At 37.8% G+C, this 20,294-nt stretch overlaps 1 protein-coding gene across 1 annotated transcript; it reads left to right on the top strand.

Moving 5' to 3' along the window:
- The first annotated feature begins 5,748 nt into the window (after nucleotides 1-5,748).
- On the top strand, nucleotides 5,749-20,058 carry slc22a18 (solute carrier family 22 member 18). The gene is made up of 10 exons (XM_017709614.2): nucleotides 5,749-6,457; nucleotides 9,490-9,587; nucleotides 9,677-9,822; nucleotides 10,664-10,796; nucleotides 14,169-14,278; nucleotides 15,169-15,276; nucleotides 16,898-16,998; nucleotides 17,172-17,273; nucleotides 19,306-19,426; nucleotides 19,546-20,058. Exons 1-10 carry the CDS (start codon nucleotides 6,353-6,355, stop codon nucleotides 19,734-19,736), a joined length of 1,215 nt encoding a protein of 404 aa, XP_017565103.1. The 5' UTR covers nucleotides 5,749-6,352; the 3' UTR covers nucleotides 19,737-20,058.
- The last annotated feature ends 236 nt before the right edge of the window (nucleotides 20,059-20,294 follow it).

Genomic DNA, 20,294 nt, shown 5'->3' with positions numbered 1-20,294 from the left:
CGTGCTAAATTGCCCCTAGGTGTGAGTGTGTGAGTGACTGTCTGTGTCTGTCTGCCCTGCGATGGACTGGTGACCTGTCCAGAGTGTGTCCTGCCTTCCGCCCGAAGACTGCTGGGATAGGCTCCAGCACCCCCCGCGACCCTGACGGAGAAGCGGCTTAGAAAATGGATGGATGGATGGATGGATGGAAAAATATATTAAACTGTAAAATGGAACTCACTTAGGAGCCAGAGAAAACACACATAAGAATGTCAATACAGTGTCATAGTATTTGATTAAGGATTCATGAAAATGATTTTTCATAACCCACATTATTTAGTCATTTAGCAGATTCTCTTAACCTGCACAAAATGTGCAAACAGTGGAAGCAAAATCACAACAGAATATTGTAGATTGAGACAGCAGGAATCTATATCCTAAAAGACCAGCCATACCTTATAGTTAAATATAGTTAAATACATATTTATAACACAAGTCTACAGATTGAGTTAAGAGTTCTTCAGTCGATGACAGAAGGAGCTGAGAGATGGTGCAGTGCAGAGTTTAGGGAGAAGTGTGTTCTACCACTGAGGGGCCAAGACACTGAAGCAGTAACCTGAGAGGCAAGCTTGTATTTTATGGAAGGACATTTTAAGAGAGAAGTGGAAGACCTAAGCCAGTGTGCTTGGAAGGTAAGAACTAAAGAGTTGTATCTTCTTCCCTCAACAGGATCTCAACAGAGGAGTCACTGAAAAGTACTGGAACTTGCATCCTGCACCATAGTTTTCTCTTTAATGAAGAATGAGTAAAGGGTTACAGAATTTGCACACGATGAAATAAAATTGTACAAAGAATTTCACAGACTTACTTCCCTTTCTGTGTAGTCTGTTTTCTTTGATGCACGCCAGGCTTATTCGCCCAAAATCAGTGCCCAACCTCACTACTGCGCCTGTGTAGGCCTTGAAATTAACACTTTTGTTCAGTTTAAACAACTGCCTCATTTTGTAAAGCTGTGTCACATCACTAGCACTGTGTCACCCTGACATACCAAACACAAAGCCACTAAGTCAGCTGTCATAACATGCTATGTCATTTCACCTCAGAAAATGTCATGACACAACCTAATGTCACCAAAAATCTATGTCTCTTGACATAGTTGTTATGTCAATTTGACATCAAAGTTGACAAAAGCAGTCTTTATGACAACTGACGACTTAAGTGTTTATAAATGTTTATGTATGTTTGTGTCGGTTGTCATGAAGTGCTTATGTAGGTGTCATGTAGCCTTCATTACCGTGCCCTACAGTAAAGTGTTACCTTATGTTCTGTAACATTGAGAGGGGTAAGCTTACACCCATTTCAGTCAGTTCTATGTTGGTTTAGTGCAATGCTTTTATTCAATAAGGTTTAGAGTATTTATGTTTTAATCTAACAAAATAGTGTAGGTCGTAGGGCCCCACCTTACTTAGCTGTGGACACAGAACGAAACAGTGTATCATTAAGAGAAAAACACAGACCTCTACTTGAGCGTGTCTGTCAGGCTGAAGTAACTCAAAAAACATGGTTGTGCATTTTCAGTGAAACCATTAAATAATTCATTTTGAATAATTAATTGGTAAATATTTTTATTAATTATTTTTATCTCCCCCCTAAAAAAAAAAAATACTGGGAACACAGTGGTATGGGAACACATCTATACTTCTACACTAAGTAAGAATGCAAATATTCATACATTTTATAATGACTATATAATATATATAATGACCAGTTGGTGAGCTGATCAGCTCATTGGTTGACTGAAGTGGTTTACGCTCACTGAGACAATGCATGAGACACTTGTTTAACGTCCTATAAGTTCAAAGACACTGAAAAATGCAGCGGTGGTGTTAAAATGCTTTATGTTGTTCTGCGTTCAGGAAAAGAATGCATTTTTCTATATAAAAATGTTTACGCACAAACTATGGATTTGCTCAAGTGCTTCATATTTACTCATTCATTTTGGACTCAGTCAGGACCCCCTAGCATTTGACAAACCCAGAAGATATTACTAAGTGGCAATTCACCTCACTACTAGTTCTCCTAGCATCATTTGCTTGGTGAAGACCTAGCTAGCAGGTGTAACTACACATGACAATTAAGCAATGCCAAATTATAAATTAATTAAATAATTAATAAATAAGAAGGACCGCGACCCTATCTGGATTAAGCAATGACGATGATGATGATGATGAATAAGAAGGTTGTCTGAAATATATATATATATATATATATATATATATATATATATATAAAATGCTAAATGCTGTAAATGTAAATATTAGCAGCATCCATTTTATTGATATTGTGGTATTGGAACTTCCCACTGGCTTTTAGAAGTATCTATTTGCATACTGGATGTGTCCTCAAGTCTTGTTTTAATAACCTGTGGTGTGTTGCCTATCCCCATGACCTCCCAGTTATTACCTACATATGTTTAGTCTTACAATAAAAGCAAGAAACAATTTGCACATTTTAGCAAACAGGCAAATATGTTTTTTTTTATATCAGCTCCTTCATGTAAGCTTGTTCTCAACATGTGTTTAAAAGAACCGGTTTGTTCATGAACAGCACTGTTGCCATGAAAATACATTTTATATAATGCACTGGTGACCTCAAGGGACGAGGTCACATCTGAAACACACCTGATTTGAAGCTCTTCCATTATGATCAGGGAAGATGTCTGCACCAGCTTCGAACGGCAGAGCATGATTCATTGAGATGCAGCATACAGCCCTATTCACAGCACCTGGGGAGCATTTGGGGATTAGGTGTCTTGCTCAAGGGCACTTCAGTCACTATTATCAGCTCAGGGGATTGAACTAGGGACCTTCAGGTCACAAGGCTGCATCCCTAACCTCCAGCCCACCACTGAGAGGTGCAACTGATGGATTACATTTACTGTTGCACTGTACTGAGTACAGTTTGTGTAACTGATTAACTGATTAAATGGATGCAGTAGAAATCCCTCTGTTACTGCATGAAATCGAGTATGATGAAAAACGAAAGCAAAACGTTTATTTAATTGTCTGTATGCTAAACAAACTATTGTTGATCATAGTTGCAGGTTAAGCCCAGCGTTTGTTTTCCAAGTCCACAGTTGTGACTGTAGGTGACCACTGTGGACTTGACAACTGTCAAACTAATTTCTGTAACATCTGTACACACAAATGGTTTTATTCAATATTCATAATTCTTCATTTATCTTGTACACTGGTGAAAAAGTATTAACAACCAGTTATCCATGTCAATGAATAGCCTTATGTCAAAAATAGTTTCAATGAATAGACCTAAACTAAGTAGCCGATTTTTCAAGACTGTCTTTTGAATCATTTCACATGAAAATGTATGTATAAATCATTCATCCATCCATCCATTTTCTAAGCCGCTTCTCCGTCAGGGTCACGGGGGGGTGCTGGAGCCTATCCCAGCAGTCTTCGGGCGGAAGGCAGGGTACACCCTGAACAGGTCGCCAGTCCATCGCAGGGCAGACAGACAGACAGTCACTCACACCTAGGGGCAATTTAGCACATCCAATTGGCCTGACTGCATGTCTTTGGACTGTGGGAGGAAACCGACGCAGACACTGGGAGAACATGCAAACTCCACACAGAGAGGACCCCGGTCACCCGGCCGGGGAATCGAACCCAGGCCCTCCTTGCTGTGAGGCGACAGCGCTACCCACCATGCTATCGTGCCGCCCTTGAAATTCTAGAAATAATTAAATGGAAATTGTCAAGTGCACTCAGATCTTTATTATTAATATGGTAAATTATCATATGATAAATAGAATCCAATTATAATGTGTCAAATTGGCTTTTAGTCCAAATTATTTATCCAAAGTATTTTGTTTAAGCGCTTAATCACATTCCCCTTCTTTAGACTTGTTCCAAAAATAAAACATTTTATAGAGGATGTCATCCCTCTTTTATATTCTCTCAGAATTTAGAGATCAAAGCAGGAATCATATAAGGGTATAGGAGAGTGTACTAAATATAAAATGTACCTGTAGGCTCAGAGCTTTTTGTATTCCTTGAAGTTCTTATTTGATTCATTTTGTCAGTCAAATGCTCTTTATCTGGAATAGTATATCACAATGAATAAAGCATCCTGAAAACCATTGCGGTTGCATCATGCTTTTATTGTTGACACACCATTCTTCAGCCTTTCTGCAATGGTTTTTGGTATACATAAGGTCATATTTCCTTGTCTATCCTTCAAAATGATAAGGATGTTGTCCATGTTGTCATGTTATTGCATATACAACATGAAACAATGGCCTTATTTACCAAAAGGTCTATGAAGAAATAGTGTACATCTGTTCCAAATGTGTAAATTGTTATTCTTAATTTGTTGGGATAAATGCCAAATTGCCACTCAAAACACATCTTTCAATTGAGCAGCGATTGGCTTTTAGATTTAGTGAGTGGTCTTTGGCCTACATGATTTAAACACATTTCAGTTAGCAGTGAATGCCTATGTGTGTACCATTTAGGTGAATTATCCTTCTCCCAAGTTTTGTGTAGGAAACTACAGTTTGTAAGTGCATATATTTATATATTGTCAACATTAATGATGATATTAAATTGTTGGGAGATGAAACTAACCTATTATAACTAATCACGTAACATGCGATGATGGATGCTATTTTATGGATGTGTTGTGTAACAGTACTTCATTAGGCACACCAGTGAAGAATGTGCCCAATAAGAGTCTCTAATGAATATTGGGGTTAATTTGTACATTGTATGATTGTGTAGATGTCTGTGTTTCTTCACGCTCTTATTCAGGCATTGAAGATGAATGGTGGCTGTTGTTAACTGAAGATGAGTTTCTTAACACAATCATCTTCTGAACACATTGTTCTGTTCTTATATTCCAAAACAGCTTACTTTCTCACGTTGTTCCTTGTAAAGAAACATGACACTATGCTTATCCACACAGCTCTATTTGTTTATCATATTTTTAAAAATTTACAACGTTTACAGAATAGAAAGAAACTCAAAGTGCAATAGTAATGTAGTGCTTTAAAAAAAAATCGAGTCCATGCATCCATCCATCCATCCATCCATCAAATTTCTAAGAAGACAAAGACCAGTAAACGTTCTAGAAAAACAAGCCTGCAGCCGCCTCGCATTTGCGAGATTATACGCAAGTCGTACAAAAAACTAACCGGCATGCACCGCACCGAGCCAGGCGGCGATCGGTCTGCGCAGCGCCGGGTTAAGTCGAACACGCCTCATGATTGACTAAAGTCCCGCCCTCACCAAACGAGCTCATTTGATTGGCCAAAAGGGTTGAGAAGGGTCTTGATCCATCGAAAGCGTGGTCAGCTCTCTGAGCTGCCCCTGGCTCTGCAGCTGCTCGTCATCTGGGAGCGAGAAAACATTTTGAGACTCGTTCCGTCAGATTCGAGCAGTTGTTATTGACTTTGGGTTTGTGCCTGAATAATATTCAAGGAGAAAAAATATTATACAGATATGCAACATCTTATTGCATGAATTCACAGACTGATTTGCATATGCGCATATTGTGCCCATGACGTCACTTTTTTTAATAGAGGCGACTGATTTTTCATTTACAAATTTTAAAAACCCATTTGTTTACGTTTCGACTTTAGAATGACTGAAAATGTGTCAATGTGTTTCATATATATATATATAAAATGGGTGCAGCTCTGTGATACATGGGGGAAGTATCCGCGCAGCCGCATTTCGGTCCTTAAGTCTTCAGTCTGCGCTCACAGCTCCGGCTTCCTAGAAGGAGGAAGTTTGTTTTGATTGTGGCAGAAGCGCTTTTTACCTCTCGATTTTAAACAGAAGAAAAAGCTCGAATGATTATGCGGATGATTTAATTTGGTGGTTAGTAAGAAGCAAACATCTACTACTACTCCTGCTCTGGGCTACAAGCCCTGTCGAAGTTACCGGATTCAGTCTTTGTTGGAGTTTTTTTGGCTGTTTTTCCACAAACACTCAGGCTAGCAGTGAGAGAAAACGAAACCTCCCAGCAGTTATACAGAACGCTTTAGGCTAAATTCAGCGCAGTCGTGTGTCAAATGCAGCCTAAAGCCTAAAAGGATGTTTATGTTTTACCCTGGGTTCAAAGTCCCCTTCCTTAACGTGTGAGCTCGTAGTCTGAGCTGAGCTGATGTTTGTAGCTAGAGAGTGACACATTAGACATGTCCTGCTTCATGGTACAGCTGGTCTAACAGAACAGCCTAAGCGTTAGAGGACTTGGTGGATTTTTCACGGTTTGGTTTTGGACGCGGAGACTGTGTGAAAGAAGGAGGTTAAATCACGGCTGTTACACAACAGTGACTTCGCTTGAATATACCGCCATGGAACCGCTGACAGCAGCAAAGATCCAGAAAATTCTGTATATCACCTACATCTTCACTGCTTTGGACATTACGCTGCTTTTCGTGCAGTTTTCTATAACTCCGGTAGGTCTTACTGGGCTTATATACACAGTTCCGGGCAAAACGTTTAGCAGAAACAGAAATGTTTAAAACTTTATTTGTTCGCTAAGTGTTTTCTTCTTTGCCTGTAAACAGTAGAATAAGAACATTAGAATACATACTAATAAACATGCATATAGAAAGTTGTAACAAGGTTTTTTGTTTTGAAATGGAAGAATCCAGTTAGAAGAGCACGTTTGGTTCCTGACCGCGCGCCTGTAATGTAAGGAAGGACTGGCGGGTACAGGACAGTAAATGTACATATATATGCAAGCTGGTCAGTGAAAAGACAAATAAAATAATACATTGTGGTATGATGTATCTCCGTGTTCTGGCATAACCATTTCCAAACTTCTCCTCGAGGAAGCCCAGTGTTACAGTTGCCGTTCAGGACGTGCTTCATCTGATGAATCCTGTAGAACGAGTTGCGCTGGTGGAGACATTGAACAGATCTTAGAGATGTCCTGTGTTTTTCAACCAAGATCCAGTTCAAATCATGATTCATTTATATAAATTGAGCACTTTTGTCACAAGATCATTTTCAGAACATCCAGGTCCAAACCCCAAACAGACAAGTTAAGGTGTGGCAAAGAAAAACCCCCTTAGAAGAACAAGAAACCTTCAGAGGGTTCAAAACTCCAAAAGGGGAGCCCATCCTCCTCAGATCAACTTGCAGCCACACCTATGTAGTTCATTTTCTGCCAGAAGTTTCTAGTAAAATTCTAAAATTCACAAACAAAATATTGAATATCAAAATATCAGAAATCTGTTGCAAATTTCATTTTCATGATAAGTTTATTACAGATTTTACCCGATTTTGCTTTCATTTTTTCCGTTTGCTGATTTTGATGATACATTTATTGCTCCTGGTATCGCTCTTTTGCTTCCTACTTTTGGCACTTTTTAACAGAGGGTGAATCTTGGAAGAGGGCATTCACCTGTGCATTCTGTCAGTCAACTGATTTGGAGTGATCAGTAACCTGAACACAGCTACTCCGCGTGAACTGCCCCCAGCGTGGCGGAACATGTCATACTGAGTGTTTCTACGAGTGCAGCATTGTATTGGCATATCTCACGTTAGGAGCGATCTTTGTTATATTCTGTCTAAAAAGATAAAACTGTTATTTTGGGCATTGATGAATATAAACAGTTGAATGGACAAAACTGTACCACCTTTCAAGTTTGCAACTGTTAGCGGTGACTGCCTTAGCGGTGTACTCTAGGGCTAATTAGGTGAGCCATACTAGTGATGGAACTAAACTGCTTAAATATTTGATGTTAGTTTAGTGTATTAATTTAAAGACAGTGATTTGTAGCAGATTCTGTAAATGGGCACTGAGACATTCTTTGGGTAGAGTCAGCCACTGTGTCAGTCAATGAAATGGGCTTTGTGGGTAGAGACAAGAAGAGACTGACATAAAAGCCCTTATAAACACTAGATCAGAATGGCCAACCATGACTAAAGCTCTCCTTTTTAGCCCTTTAGCAGACACTGCTAAGGTAGTTTGTGATGACAGCTGCAAACTTGAAGATGATGCAGTTTGGTTGAACGGTTAAGTTTACCTAAGAACTTAAGTTTCCAAAATATATATTTCACACAGCTTGAGACAGGACTCTGAGTGTGTGTTACATAAACAAATATGACCTAAGCAAAAACTGGCAAACTGACAAAAATGTATATCAGAATGATTAAAAATGAAAAATGATGCGTGAGTTAAGTCATTATTTTTATTTGCATCATATTTAGACATTTTATACTTGACAGTTTACTTGTGGATTTTATAACTGTATTTGAAACTTTTGGCACAAAATTATCTCTGTACACACTGGCCCTCTGTGGCTGTAGTCTGTATACGGAGCCTTTCTGGCATCTTAGCTTACTTATTATTACAGGGACACGTTGGCTAAAATGAAAAGTTTAACATCACTACATTTGTAGTAAGCGAGCTTTCAGGCATCCTACAGTGTTTCTAGAATGGAATTTTCTAGCTCAATGACTAAGCAAACTCTCTTCTGGCCTTAAAGTGGGATAAACTATTGAAAAACTCCAGCTGCTTTGAGTTTTTTTTAAAGGTGTTTTGTCGTTGTTGTTAGATGTTGAATACGCAGAGATGGCAGATGTGGTAATGTTACTGCAAGGAAGTCACATATATTATTGCAGCTGTATAACAGTAGTAACAGTCTTCAAATCATCCCTTCACTGGAGAGAGTGGTTAACTCAAATGCCATGTCAGATGAGGAGGAGAACAAGCTAAAAGTTAAAGTAAAGAAGATACCTGGCTGTCTACATTTACAGCATTTGGCTGACGCTCTTATCCAGAGCGACTTACAGTTTGATCATTTTACATAGGTAGGCCAAGGTGGTGTTAGGAGTCTTGCCCAAGGACTCTTATTGGTATAGTGTAGGGTGTTTGGCCAGGTGGGGATTGAACCCCAGTTGTCTAGATAGGACCAACTTACCTCAGTTTGACTTCTTTGGCCAAAAGTGAAAAAACTTGTCTATGGGATCCATTTTGTGGTTAATAAAGATAGAATTGCGCTTTTCTTTGCAATTTTGTTAAATGATTTTTATTTATTAGGCTGTAGCCCAATAGGGTACTAGCTATTGGGCCACAGCCTAATAAATTAAAAGACAGGATTGGTTGACACCACAGTTGTACATGTTGAGTATTTTAGTAAGAGAGTATTGAGGAATGAAAACATGAAAATGATATATAATTATGAATTCTGTAAAATTAATTGATGAAGTTGATATAATTTCAGAGAACTTGACATCAACTTTACACAAAAACACACACACAAATATAATATATTAACTCTTGCTAACCCCATGTAACCTAACTACTAACTACTAACTACTAGGTTCCTATAAATACTAAATGTGTCACGCATCCATCTACTATCAGCACATGCTGTGTAATACTGCCATTAATAAATGGTATGCACTGTTATCACAGCTACATAAAGCAGTTTGTTTTGATATTTTTTTCAAAACAATTTGTATTTTGTACTGTCAGTATTTGGCAAGAAGGCTGGGATTCGACACGCTATGGTTTGGGTACCTGCAGACAACTGTAGGAGTAATCCAGCTTCTGGGGGGCCCTGTGTTTGGCAGGTGAGACATGTACGTGTGTTTGTGCTTTAATAACTGTGTGCTTGAACGTTCAGCAGTTGTGTTGAGCACATGTGTATGTGTTTTCTCAGGTTTGCTGATGTGTTTGGAGCACGGACTGCTCTCTCTATATCTTCCATGGCATCTGTGGTATACTTTTTGCTGCTTGCATCAGCAGACAGCACCATATTGCTGTTTCTGCACAAGCTTCCTGCTGTGTTCATGCATGCTTTGCCAGGTAATGCACAAACTCACACACTTGCACTAGTGTAGCATTTATGTCATGTGTAGCATTTATGCTAGGGATCCACCAATACCACTTTTTCCTTTCTGAGACTCAGTAACACATTCTCAAGTGTTTTCATTCTAGTAAAGTGCAAAACACGTGATCAGTTGTGTTAAGACCAGCTTTGAGACCAGCTGATTTAACAAGTACAATCAGGTGTGCACCAGCTTGTTTGCAGTGAAAAGCTGCAGCTAAACCAGCCATTTGTGGATAAGATTTGACACCTCTGCTTTACAAGCAAAACTTCACCAATAGCTATATTCCAGTTAAACCCATCAATTTTGAGTTCTGTTACGTGATTATGTTCTCTCATTCACGGGTACTTTTAAATTTCACTTAATACATGAATGAATGCACTAAACCTAAGTGTTTGAGAACAGAATGCATAAAAGAAACTTTCAGCCTGTTAGAGCTCTGACCAGTAAGACTTTTATTGTAAATTATTTTTTACATGAGCAAAAATTTAGATTTTATGTTTGATGGAAATGTGGCATATATATATATATATATATATATATATATATATATATATATATATATATATATATATATATATATATATAATACTTTTAGCAGAGGTTCGCAGGCCAGCTTTCTACGATAAGACAAAAATTGTGTGTATGGGCATACACACTTTGGTGTGTAGATCCCATAGAAGGCATCCTATACATATCAATCTAACCACATACCACTACAGCACTGCACATTTACCCTGCCTTCAGGCCCTAATGATCTTGAAACTCAATAACAGTTTTTTGTATATGTTATAGTTTTTGTGTGTGTGTGTACACAGGAGCACAGATGGTTGTGGCAGACCTATCTGCAAGTGAGAAGCGAGCGGAAGCCCTGGCAAAGCTCGGTCTGTGTTTTGGTATAGGCATGATCACAGGATCATCTTTGGGGGGCACCCTCAGCACACGCTATGGGTATGTCTATACATATTTCCACACAACCTTGGACTTTTTCTGGGTTTTCAATGAGTGTTCTGTTCATTTCTTTTTAAGTTCAGGCAACTCATCGTGCTCAATCACTCCTTTTACAGAGAAAATTCCTTTAAAGGAGAATTTCACCAATATTTCTGCATAATTCAATTGAACCCCTCCAGTGCTCCAGCTCATTGGTTGAGAAACGTTCTAACCGTGCTGATATTTCGCCAATAACATCATGGGTTTTTCAGAAACACTATCGCTCTGCTGAGACGCCATTGCTGAGCAATGACTTTGAAAGGAGACGCTCCAAATATTTGAACGTTTTTACTTCTTACTTTGCGCACAAACAGAAAATGGATACTTTTAAGATCACATTTGACCCAAAGCCAATTTGGTCAGACTCTAAAGATGAGATTACACTTTCTAGCTTGGTGTTCTCCTTGATAATGCAATTTAAATGCATTATTGGAAAGAGGAAATATGTAACTTTGGTGCAATTATTGCATTATCACATCAAGCATAAATATGCAGATCTGGAAATATATTTTATTTTAGATAAAGCTACTCAAAGCATCTAAATTTGTGTAAATGAAATGTCAGTTCATTTTGAGCTCAACACTACATATTGTGGGAAATTTAAATGCGAACATGTAATTTGTAAAATAGCAAATATTTCTATGTTCTTTTCAATTTTGATCCCGACCTGCTTCCATACTCCTAAGATGAACCTGAAAATATATTTTCGGGAGGACTATTTTGCATGTACCTTTCCACATTAAATTGCTTTTAAAAATATGTTTTAGGCCAAGCCCTATTGTAAAACAGCGTCTCAGGCATCAAACAACATATTTGTAACCATTTCATGTAATAACTTTGTGATGTGTAGATTTATTAGATGTTTGTACCACTGCTAATCAGACTTGGTAAGTCTGTCTAAAATGGAACATTACACATTAAACTTTGTGTATCTTAGCAATGCATTTCTGCAGAAACTTTGCACAATTGCTGTGGAATTCTCCTATAAGTCAGCAGTTCCATATTGTTACTTCAATGCAGTAGTGGATGAAGTACGCAAACCAGGTACTTGAGTTAACGTAGAGATACCCAAGGCAAAATATTACTCCAGTAAAGGTAAAAGTCCTCACCTTAGGCCTTCACTTGAGTAAAAGTATAAAAGTATTTGCCTTCAGATGTACTTAATTATTGAACGTAAACGTACTAAAAGATTAATTATGACTAATGTCCTATTACTATTTTTGTAACAAGACTCATGCTTCATCAACTTATTTTAGGTGAAAATACTCCAGTGTCACTCTCAGTAAACTAGTCATTTAATAGAATGTCATTAATTAGTCTGATACTATCCATCCATCCATTTTCTAAGCCGCTTCTCCGTAAGGGTCGCGGGGGGATGCTGGAGCCTATCCCAGCAGTCATCGGGCGGAAGGCTAGTCTGATACTAATGTCTATTAAAATTATCATAAGCACAAAACACTGAAGGCAAACAATTTCCATTAGGTAGAACCAAGTACCTATGAAATAACCTTTTGCAAACAAGCAAAGTTTTAATGTAAGATTTATTTGCAACTTAGATACAAGTTTAAGTTTATTAGAAACTTGCTTTAAATACTGGTTCACAAATGAGTTTTCCTTTACTGTATTGCATCTGTAGGTCTCTGTTCATAAACATAAACTAGCAAAAACAAATTTACTGCAAAATGAACGTTTGTTTAAATTCAGAAAAAAGACATGTCAATCACAACTGTGTAGATATTTCTATATTGTGGTCTATTTACACAAAGTTAGGTTAGTTCCATCATTTATGTTGGCATAGGCACTTATGCTGCTGCACTGATGTTGAACCGTGTGCTTGCACTGGGTCAGTATGTCCAACAGGTTAAAACAAGCTCAGAACAAAGTGCCAGCTGTGCCCTGATTGGTGTGCTTGTGTTTTGACATGTTATGTTTTTATACACACATAAACCAAAAAGAATGACCGATTTCGCACAATTTAGTGGAGTAAAAATGAAGATATTTGACTTTGAAATGTAGGGGAGTGAAAGCAAAATGGAAATGGAAATACTTCAGTAAAGTACAGATACACAAAAAAACTACTTAAGTACAGTAACGAATTACATGTACTTAGTTACTGTCCATCACTGGTTCGATGCATGTCAGGGTTGGCATACAGTTGCTAGCATTGGCAATATTGAAACCTAAAAGATTCGAGACCCATGGACATAAATATGAGATATAGCACCCTTTCACAATAGTGTAAATCATAACCACTAGGATTTTGATCATCATCTCCATCTTTATTGTTCACAGCCTGCTATGTTGCCTGCTAGTTCTCCAGAGATGCCAAATGCAGCATGATCAAAACACTGCTGTTCTTTTTCGGCTTCTGCCCTCTTTTTCGCGCTAGCGGCCAAATGTATTGAGCCTAAGTGCACTAAAACCTCCTGAATGAGTCATTCCTCCAAGTACCTCAGCACACATTTGAAGCTTTAGGGTCATGCAGTATCTCTTTCTGCCTTGATTGGGTGCCCACTTCTCGCCCGCCTTCTGGACCGGTTTAACCACCATGGAGCTGTTGTGCAAACCTCACCTGCATGAACTGACCCTTCTGATGATACTGCTGCTGCTGCTGCACAGACCCAAACTATCTAATTATAACCATGGCTTCACCTGTATTTCCCTGTTTCTGTATTTTAATATTTTTTACTAATGTTGTTTGCTATCCGGTGCTGACCAGAGGAGGATTGAGTCTTGGTTCCTCTCAAGGTTTATTCTTCTTGCTCTTAGGGAGGTTTCCTTGCCACTGTCACCACTGGCTTGCTTATTGGGACTTGGATTTGTGATGTCAGCTGTTGTAAAAAGCATTATATAAATAAACTTCAACTTGACTCTTCTCAACTCGCTGAGCTATGACAGTAGGCATGTCAAAGGTTACACAACTGAACAGCCTGAGTGGGTTTAGTAAATCAAAAAAGAAAGTATGTATGAGTAACTAGCACATCTTATACCAGTAAACACACATTTTAAAAGTAAGGTGAAAATTCAATAACAAACAACCACCCATTGTAAATTTCATTTCAGGAAAGAATGTCAAAAAATAGAGTGCAGCTAAATATGTGTGGGCTTCAGATTTTGCTCTATTACCTTGGTTACATGCCAGAGACATTTCACTAGGAAATAGAAAGAGGATAATCGGAATGGGGTATTTGCAAACCAATCCAAGCAGACCAGTTAGTTTGGATTCTGTAGGGGTTAAGTTGTAAGGTGTAAGTTGAGACCTCAGACAAGTTGTGCAATGAGGTCCAGTTTGCAATGTGGGCAGTTTGTATTTTGTTTCTGTGTGTTTTACAGAGAGAAGTTTGCGGCATATGTGGCTGCTGGGGGGAGTTTGATCAATCTACTGCTGGTGCTGAAATTCATTCCTAAACACACCAAAAAACACAACGCAAAGGACAGCAACAGTATGATACATGCATTTTATATTAAATTGGAAATTTAGTAGACTAATAGTGCTGGTGGACTGGGTGGACTGGTGGGCATCCACTTCTGTCTAGCAGTGTCCTGTGGCCTCAAAGTGGCACTGTAAACCATAAAATTTACACAAGAACAAGTCACCAAAATCACTTGTCAACAACAAAGGAACTTACTATGAAAAGCAATAGAGGCTGGAATCCCAGACTAGGAATGTAGACTAGAGTAGAATTGGTAATGAAGTTTATTCCAAGACTAGGCTTAATATATAGCCAGAAATCCAACCCAGTACAAAGATGCAAAACATTTTTTCTAATTAAATTAATTTACATTAAATTAATTTACATTAAAACACCAATTAATCAACTATTTAAATCAGAAAATAATAATAAAAAAGTCCAATGTAATTGCAGCAGAAGAACGTTTGACATTTTCTTTTATTATTTTTGAAATTTTCTTAGCTATTTTTCCCTACAACACAACAATCTGACATGAGAGCCATAGGCTTTATATATATATATATATATATATATATATATATATATATATATATATATATATATATATATATATATATATATATATAAAATAAGGATAATATAGTATAATATATGTTTCCATTGTGTTTCTAAACACTTTACAGAATTAAGATGAGAAATGTTCAACTGTTCTGCTCCGTTGCCATCCTGCTTTTTCTGCTGTGGCTTGTTGGTTTGTTATAAAAGAGGCAAATGATAAATAATTTAATGTGAAAAATGTATGCATAGTTGGTTTATTTTCCAGTAAATATGTTTGCAACTTTAAAGTATGAACAAACATTTTATTTGCTGAAATCTAATTTCATTCTTAAGTGTAATACCATAACTGTTTGTTTGTGCAGGAAAGGAAGTTGGCTCTGTGTTTAGCTTGGAAGAGATTGTCAGACTGATGAAGTTTCCAGGTGTTGCAAAGACATTCACTGTGAAGATAATCTCAGGATTGCCATCAGGTGACACATATAACAATCACATACTTGTTTATACACATTTACTGTTAAAGAGGTAAGGCAACTGATAACTTTTCTTTGGCGTCTTAACCGCCATTCCTATAGACAGATAGATCTGATAGCTCCATTCCTATAGCTGTACTGGGGTTAGTCTCCAGTGAATGGTCAGTTTTGTTTTATGGCATTAAAGACTTGGCACAGGTACCACAATGAATTCTTTTTGTTCAAGAGATCACGCAGTGGGTTGAGTTTTGTCTGCCAAGTTAGGCATGTATAAGGCCAAATGGTTGACTATTTAGGTTTTATCTGCTTATATCTGTTTATATCAAGTTTGTTATATATTAAACCAAATTGTTCACTATGTCCATGAAGTGGCACATCTGTGAAATGTTAGTTTGTGAAGGCATGTGAACATGAGCAGCATCAATGATCTAGCTCATCCGGTCAACTTGAATTCTGCTTACTAAGAACTGCAGTGCTGCTGCTGTCTTGACCAAAATATCAGTATGACATCCATTTGACAGACAATGCCATCAAACTCCTTGAGAACTTAAAATAGACACTACTATAGTGTTTTGGAAATGCCAAATGGTAATCTGCAAAAGCAGGAGTGTCCAAGGGCTGATGAAAGTTGTGATGCTCCTACTCTGTTTTTAAGGATATCTGCTCAAACTCTGACATGCAAGACATGACAGTTCTTGGCAGTCACCATTATAAGGTCAACAGATTTCACCTTTTCTGTCTTGCTTAGGGAAAGCCTCCGTCCTGGATTCCCAATCCGTTGGCTCCTCAATTTTTCTGATGTTTTATTCCTATCTGCTCTGTACAGCTAAGGTCCTCCATTAGTTTTGGCATGAACGGAAAAGATACATGTCTGGGGGAAACAGAGAGCAAAAGGTTTGGCATTTGGCCTAAGACGAATGTGATAGTCACCTTTAAAGTCCAGGTAAGCACTGTCTTATCCACTGCTCAATGGACTGATGGAAACTGTGGCCACACGTTATACACGTTATACACGTTGCCTTGAAGGCAAATGATGGGCTATGATGGCAGGATGACCTAAAAGAGCCATCCATTTATCATTTCTGGATGTTTGAGAATACAAAGACCCACTACTAATGTGTCAAAAATGTATTTATGCTGCATGGTACCACATTCACAGCATTCTTTGAGCTTGTAGATTGCATAGGTGAAGTAATCGACTTTATTTGCCTGTTTCCTGGACATGTCTAATGAAAACTGAAATATTATCATGAGATGAAGTGGTTCCCAAAATTAACTAGCAGTGAATTAGTGATTTGATCTTGGGAAATAAGACTTTTGGCGTAAAGCAAGGATTCAAACAAATTAGTCGTATATCAGCAAGGTACTATGTGTTTTGCGGAATATCGAAATGAGTTTTCATCCTTGTTTGCCACATCTCTCAAATTTGTATTTTTTTTTCTTGAGATTCACTTCTACAGTTTTGTGAAATCTGTAGGTGAGGGTAAAGGAGGGCAAGGTTTGTGTAGAACATTTTGAAAATGGGGTGTTAAAAATATCATTTGTGAATTGTTTGGGTTTATGGCCTAAGTATGAAAATGATCATCAATAAAAATGACATGGTTTTGTGGCTGTTTTACAGGTGTGTTTCAGGTCATGTTCTCCATTATTGCCATAAACTTTTTCCAGCTTAAGGCAGAGCAAAATGGTTACCTGATGGCCTACATTGGTGTGGTGCAAATGGTACATACATACATAAATACAGAAATTTGTACTTAACTCTGGCTGTTTAGATAATGTTCCTGCCTCGTTTAATTCCGGAACTATTTTTGTTTGCTTTGTTTCAGCTCTTTCAATATTTGTTTGTAGGTGTTTATGTATATAGATGTTTATGTATGTTCTGCTGTGTGTTTAAGGTGATTCAGGGTGCTGTTATTGGACGCCTGACCAGCAAATATCCTGAGAATTCTTTATTGCTGCTCTCAATAGGCCTGAGTAGCTTCGTGGGACTTGCACAGGTACACACCACACACAGGCTACGCTAAATATTCTACTTCATTCAGTTTTGCAATAGTTTGGGGCACTATGAAGTAGTGTTGCACCGATGTTGCATCTGTATCGGCCCTGACAGTATCTGCAATAGGAAATGCTGATAGCATGATTCAATTTCTGACATGTGTGCACTTCTGAATTTTACCAGTAGATGGAGCATAACTGAAGAAGGCAACATGTTGTCAGTGTAGAATAACTGTTTGAGACAAAAATGTTCACTGCAAAATCTGTTAACACCAGTTTTAGTGTTAGAAAGGTGGCACTACTTGAAATGACTTCAGGACTAATAGATACATATAGAGTAGTTAGACTGAGGATAGAATTAGGATTGGTATGAGTATTCTGCATCAGCAGATGCAGTGCAGGGAAACAATTATTCAAACACATTTTTTTTTATTTAATATAGTCAAAGTGCATATATCCAGTTCAAATGTACATGTCTTTTGACTTTGTCATGTGTGTGTGTGTGTGTGTGTGTGTGTGTGTGTGTGTGAGGAAAAATAAAAAAAATGATCTTGCACACTGCACCTGGTGTCATCAGAAAAGACACTGCTATTGGTTGGGAATATTTAACATAAGTAACAATCATGTTAAGGTGAAGGGGTTTCAAGGACCTTAAATATTCCAGTACAATTCATTTGATAATAGACAATTTTAGGTGTAGACAATTTGTCTGTCAGACAAATGATAAGGATGATAGGAACAAAATGAGCTGTCAATCAAAAATAGTTACAGGATGACCTACAAACAGCAGTTACAGAGAAAGATGAGTGATGAATCATCACCATTCCTATACCTTTCACAACAAGAAGCAGAGAGATGAGCATTCAAAATTTGCGCATGAGCATTTAGACAAATCAAAAGTGCTTTGAAACAGTGTACTGTGGTTAGATGAAACAGAAATCAGCTTGCCAGCTTCTTACCAAGAAGGGTTGCATCCATGATCCTTAGTACACTATACCCACAGTGAAGCACTGAGGTGGGAGCATCATGATATGGGCTGCTTTTCTGAAATGGTACTGAGGTATTACATATTGTCAAAGAAAACATGACTAAAGGGATGAACTGGGACATATTAAAAGACAATTTAATCTCGGTGGCCATGAACAGGGCAGAAGGTAGACTTTTCAACAAGACAGCCTCAAACATACAGGCAAATAACTCTAGACTGGTTTCTAAAAAAGAATTCCATTGAAATTTATGGAGGCTTTAATATTGCAATTCCAATAAATTGATCCTTGTAACCTTGGCCAATTTAAAGCAGTTTGCTAAAAAGAAAAGGCCAACATTGAACCATAAAGCATACTACTTTTTACTGTAGACATCTCAAAACTGTAACTGTCAGCAAAATGCTAATGTTGTCAGTGTTACTGTAATGCTGAGAATGATCCACCACCCAAATAGTACCTGCTATGTCAATGGAGGTCCTGACCACTGAAGAAAATGGTAAAAGGGGGCTATCATAGTATGCACAGGAACAAATGGACTACAGTCTGTAATCGTAGAACTACAAAGTGCACCTATATAGTAAGCAGAGCTGATAAAGTGGACAATGAGCATAGAAACAAGGACATAACATAATGTTATGCTTGATCGGTGTATATTAGAAAATTAGCCAGTTAGAACAGACATAGCACACCTGTGAAGAGTAGTTCAAAAAGTCTGTGAAAGATGAGTGATGTATTTTTTTTATTTTGTGTTTATAATAAACTATTAAAAGAACCATAAAAACAAGCAATGAGCAAATAAACTAACAAAAGTTCTTGGCATAATGGGCTGGAATCCAATCAGCTACTTCTTATGGCTTGTTGTTTACTTACTCTTTATAATTGGTCTTAAACTGTCTTTTTATGTGGTTTTTCAGTATTCAAGAAATAAATATTGTTATATTGCCCTCCCCTGAATTAAAGTCTGTATTTAGTTAAGCTCCTAATCCTAAATAAAAAAAACACTGCAGTCTACGCTGTGCATTGCTTTTTCTTATTTCTTCTTTATTAGGCTCTAATGGCCAACGTGTTCCAGTTCTGCTTTGTTGTCGTGCCCATGATGTTCTCGTTGAGCGTCTTCAATGTCATCACAGACAGCATGCTAACAAAAAGTGTCCCAGCATCTGACACAGGTAATGCGGCCACGTTTGACCTATTAATCATGTTAATGGTCTACAGTGCCATCACTTACAACTATGGATTTACAGTGCAATGTCAATATTTCAATTGTTGTTTTTGTGTTTGTGTGTAGGCACCATGCTGGGTTTGTGTGCTTCTGTGCAGTCTTTGCTGCGCACCATTGGGCCAACTATTGGGGGTTTCCTTTATGAGACGTATGGAGTGGCATCATTTGGATACATTCAGTTCACCATCAATGCCACCGTTTTTAGCTTGCTATTCATGTCTAGGAGAAAAACACCCAAAACAAATGAACATTGCTGACCTTAATGACCTCGGCGAACATGGCATGTTATTTGCCACTAGATGTGCTGGTTCTAGCATCTCCCAGATGGCTGCCATTCTGGGCTTTCCCTGCACAACTGTTTCAAATTACATGCCACATGCCGTTGATTAATTTGACTCATATCAATGTACCATTCTTTTAGATCAAATCAGTTTATGTACTGCACATTTAAATATTTATCGTTTTTAATTTGTTCACAAAAGGTCATGAAACAATCTCAAGAACTGCTTTGACTTTTATGTGAGCATTGTGAAGATAAGTAAATGATCGATAATCGATAAAAGGTTGCTGTGTAATGTGGTAGTTTGTACTGGTCATGTTGATTCACTTACATGTTTTAGTTAAGTAGTAGGCAATTCATAACACATAGGGCATTTGGTTATTAATATGCACCCAAAAAAGAGGTATTCGAGACAGTCTACTCATCGATTCATCCTAAAAGATTGTATCAATGCTGAGCAGTTATGTATGTTTATGTTTACGAAGCTACACACACAGTGTATGGAGTAAATACACTATATTGCCAAAAGTTTTCG

Source organism: Pygocentrus nattereri, chromosome 25, assembly GCF_015220715.1.
Source record: "Pygocentrus nattereri isolate fPygNat1 chromosome 25, fPygNat1.pri, whole genome shotgun sequence".
Classification (NCBI taxonomy): domain Eukaryota; kingdom Metazoa; phylum Chordata; class Actinopteri; order Characiformes; family Serrasalmidae; genus Pygocentrus; species Pygocentrus nattereri.
This window is presented reverse-complemented; position numbering and strand designations above follow the sequence as displayed.

Coding starts and splice junctions, on each gene's coding strand:
- slc22a18 (XM_017709614.2), top strand. CDS start 6,353: ATGGAACCGCTGACAGCAGCAAAGATCCAGAAAATTCTGTATATCACC. Junction 9,823..10,663: donor GTTCATGCATGCTTTGCCAG/GTAATGCACAAA, acceptor GTGTGTACACAG/GAGCACAGATGGTTGTGGCA. Junction 17,274..19,305: donor GCTTCGTGGGACTTGCACAG/GTACACACCACA, acceptor CTTCTTTATTAG/GCTCTAATGGCCAACGTGTT.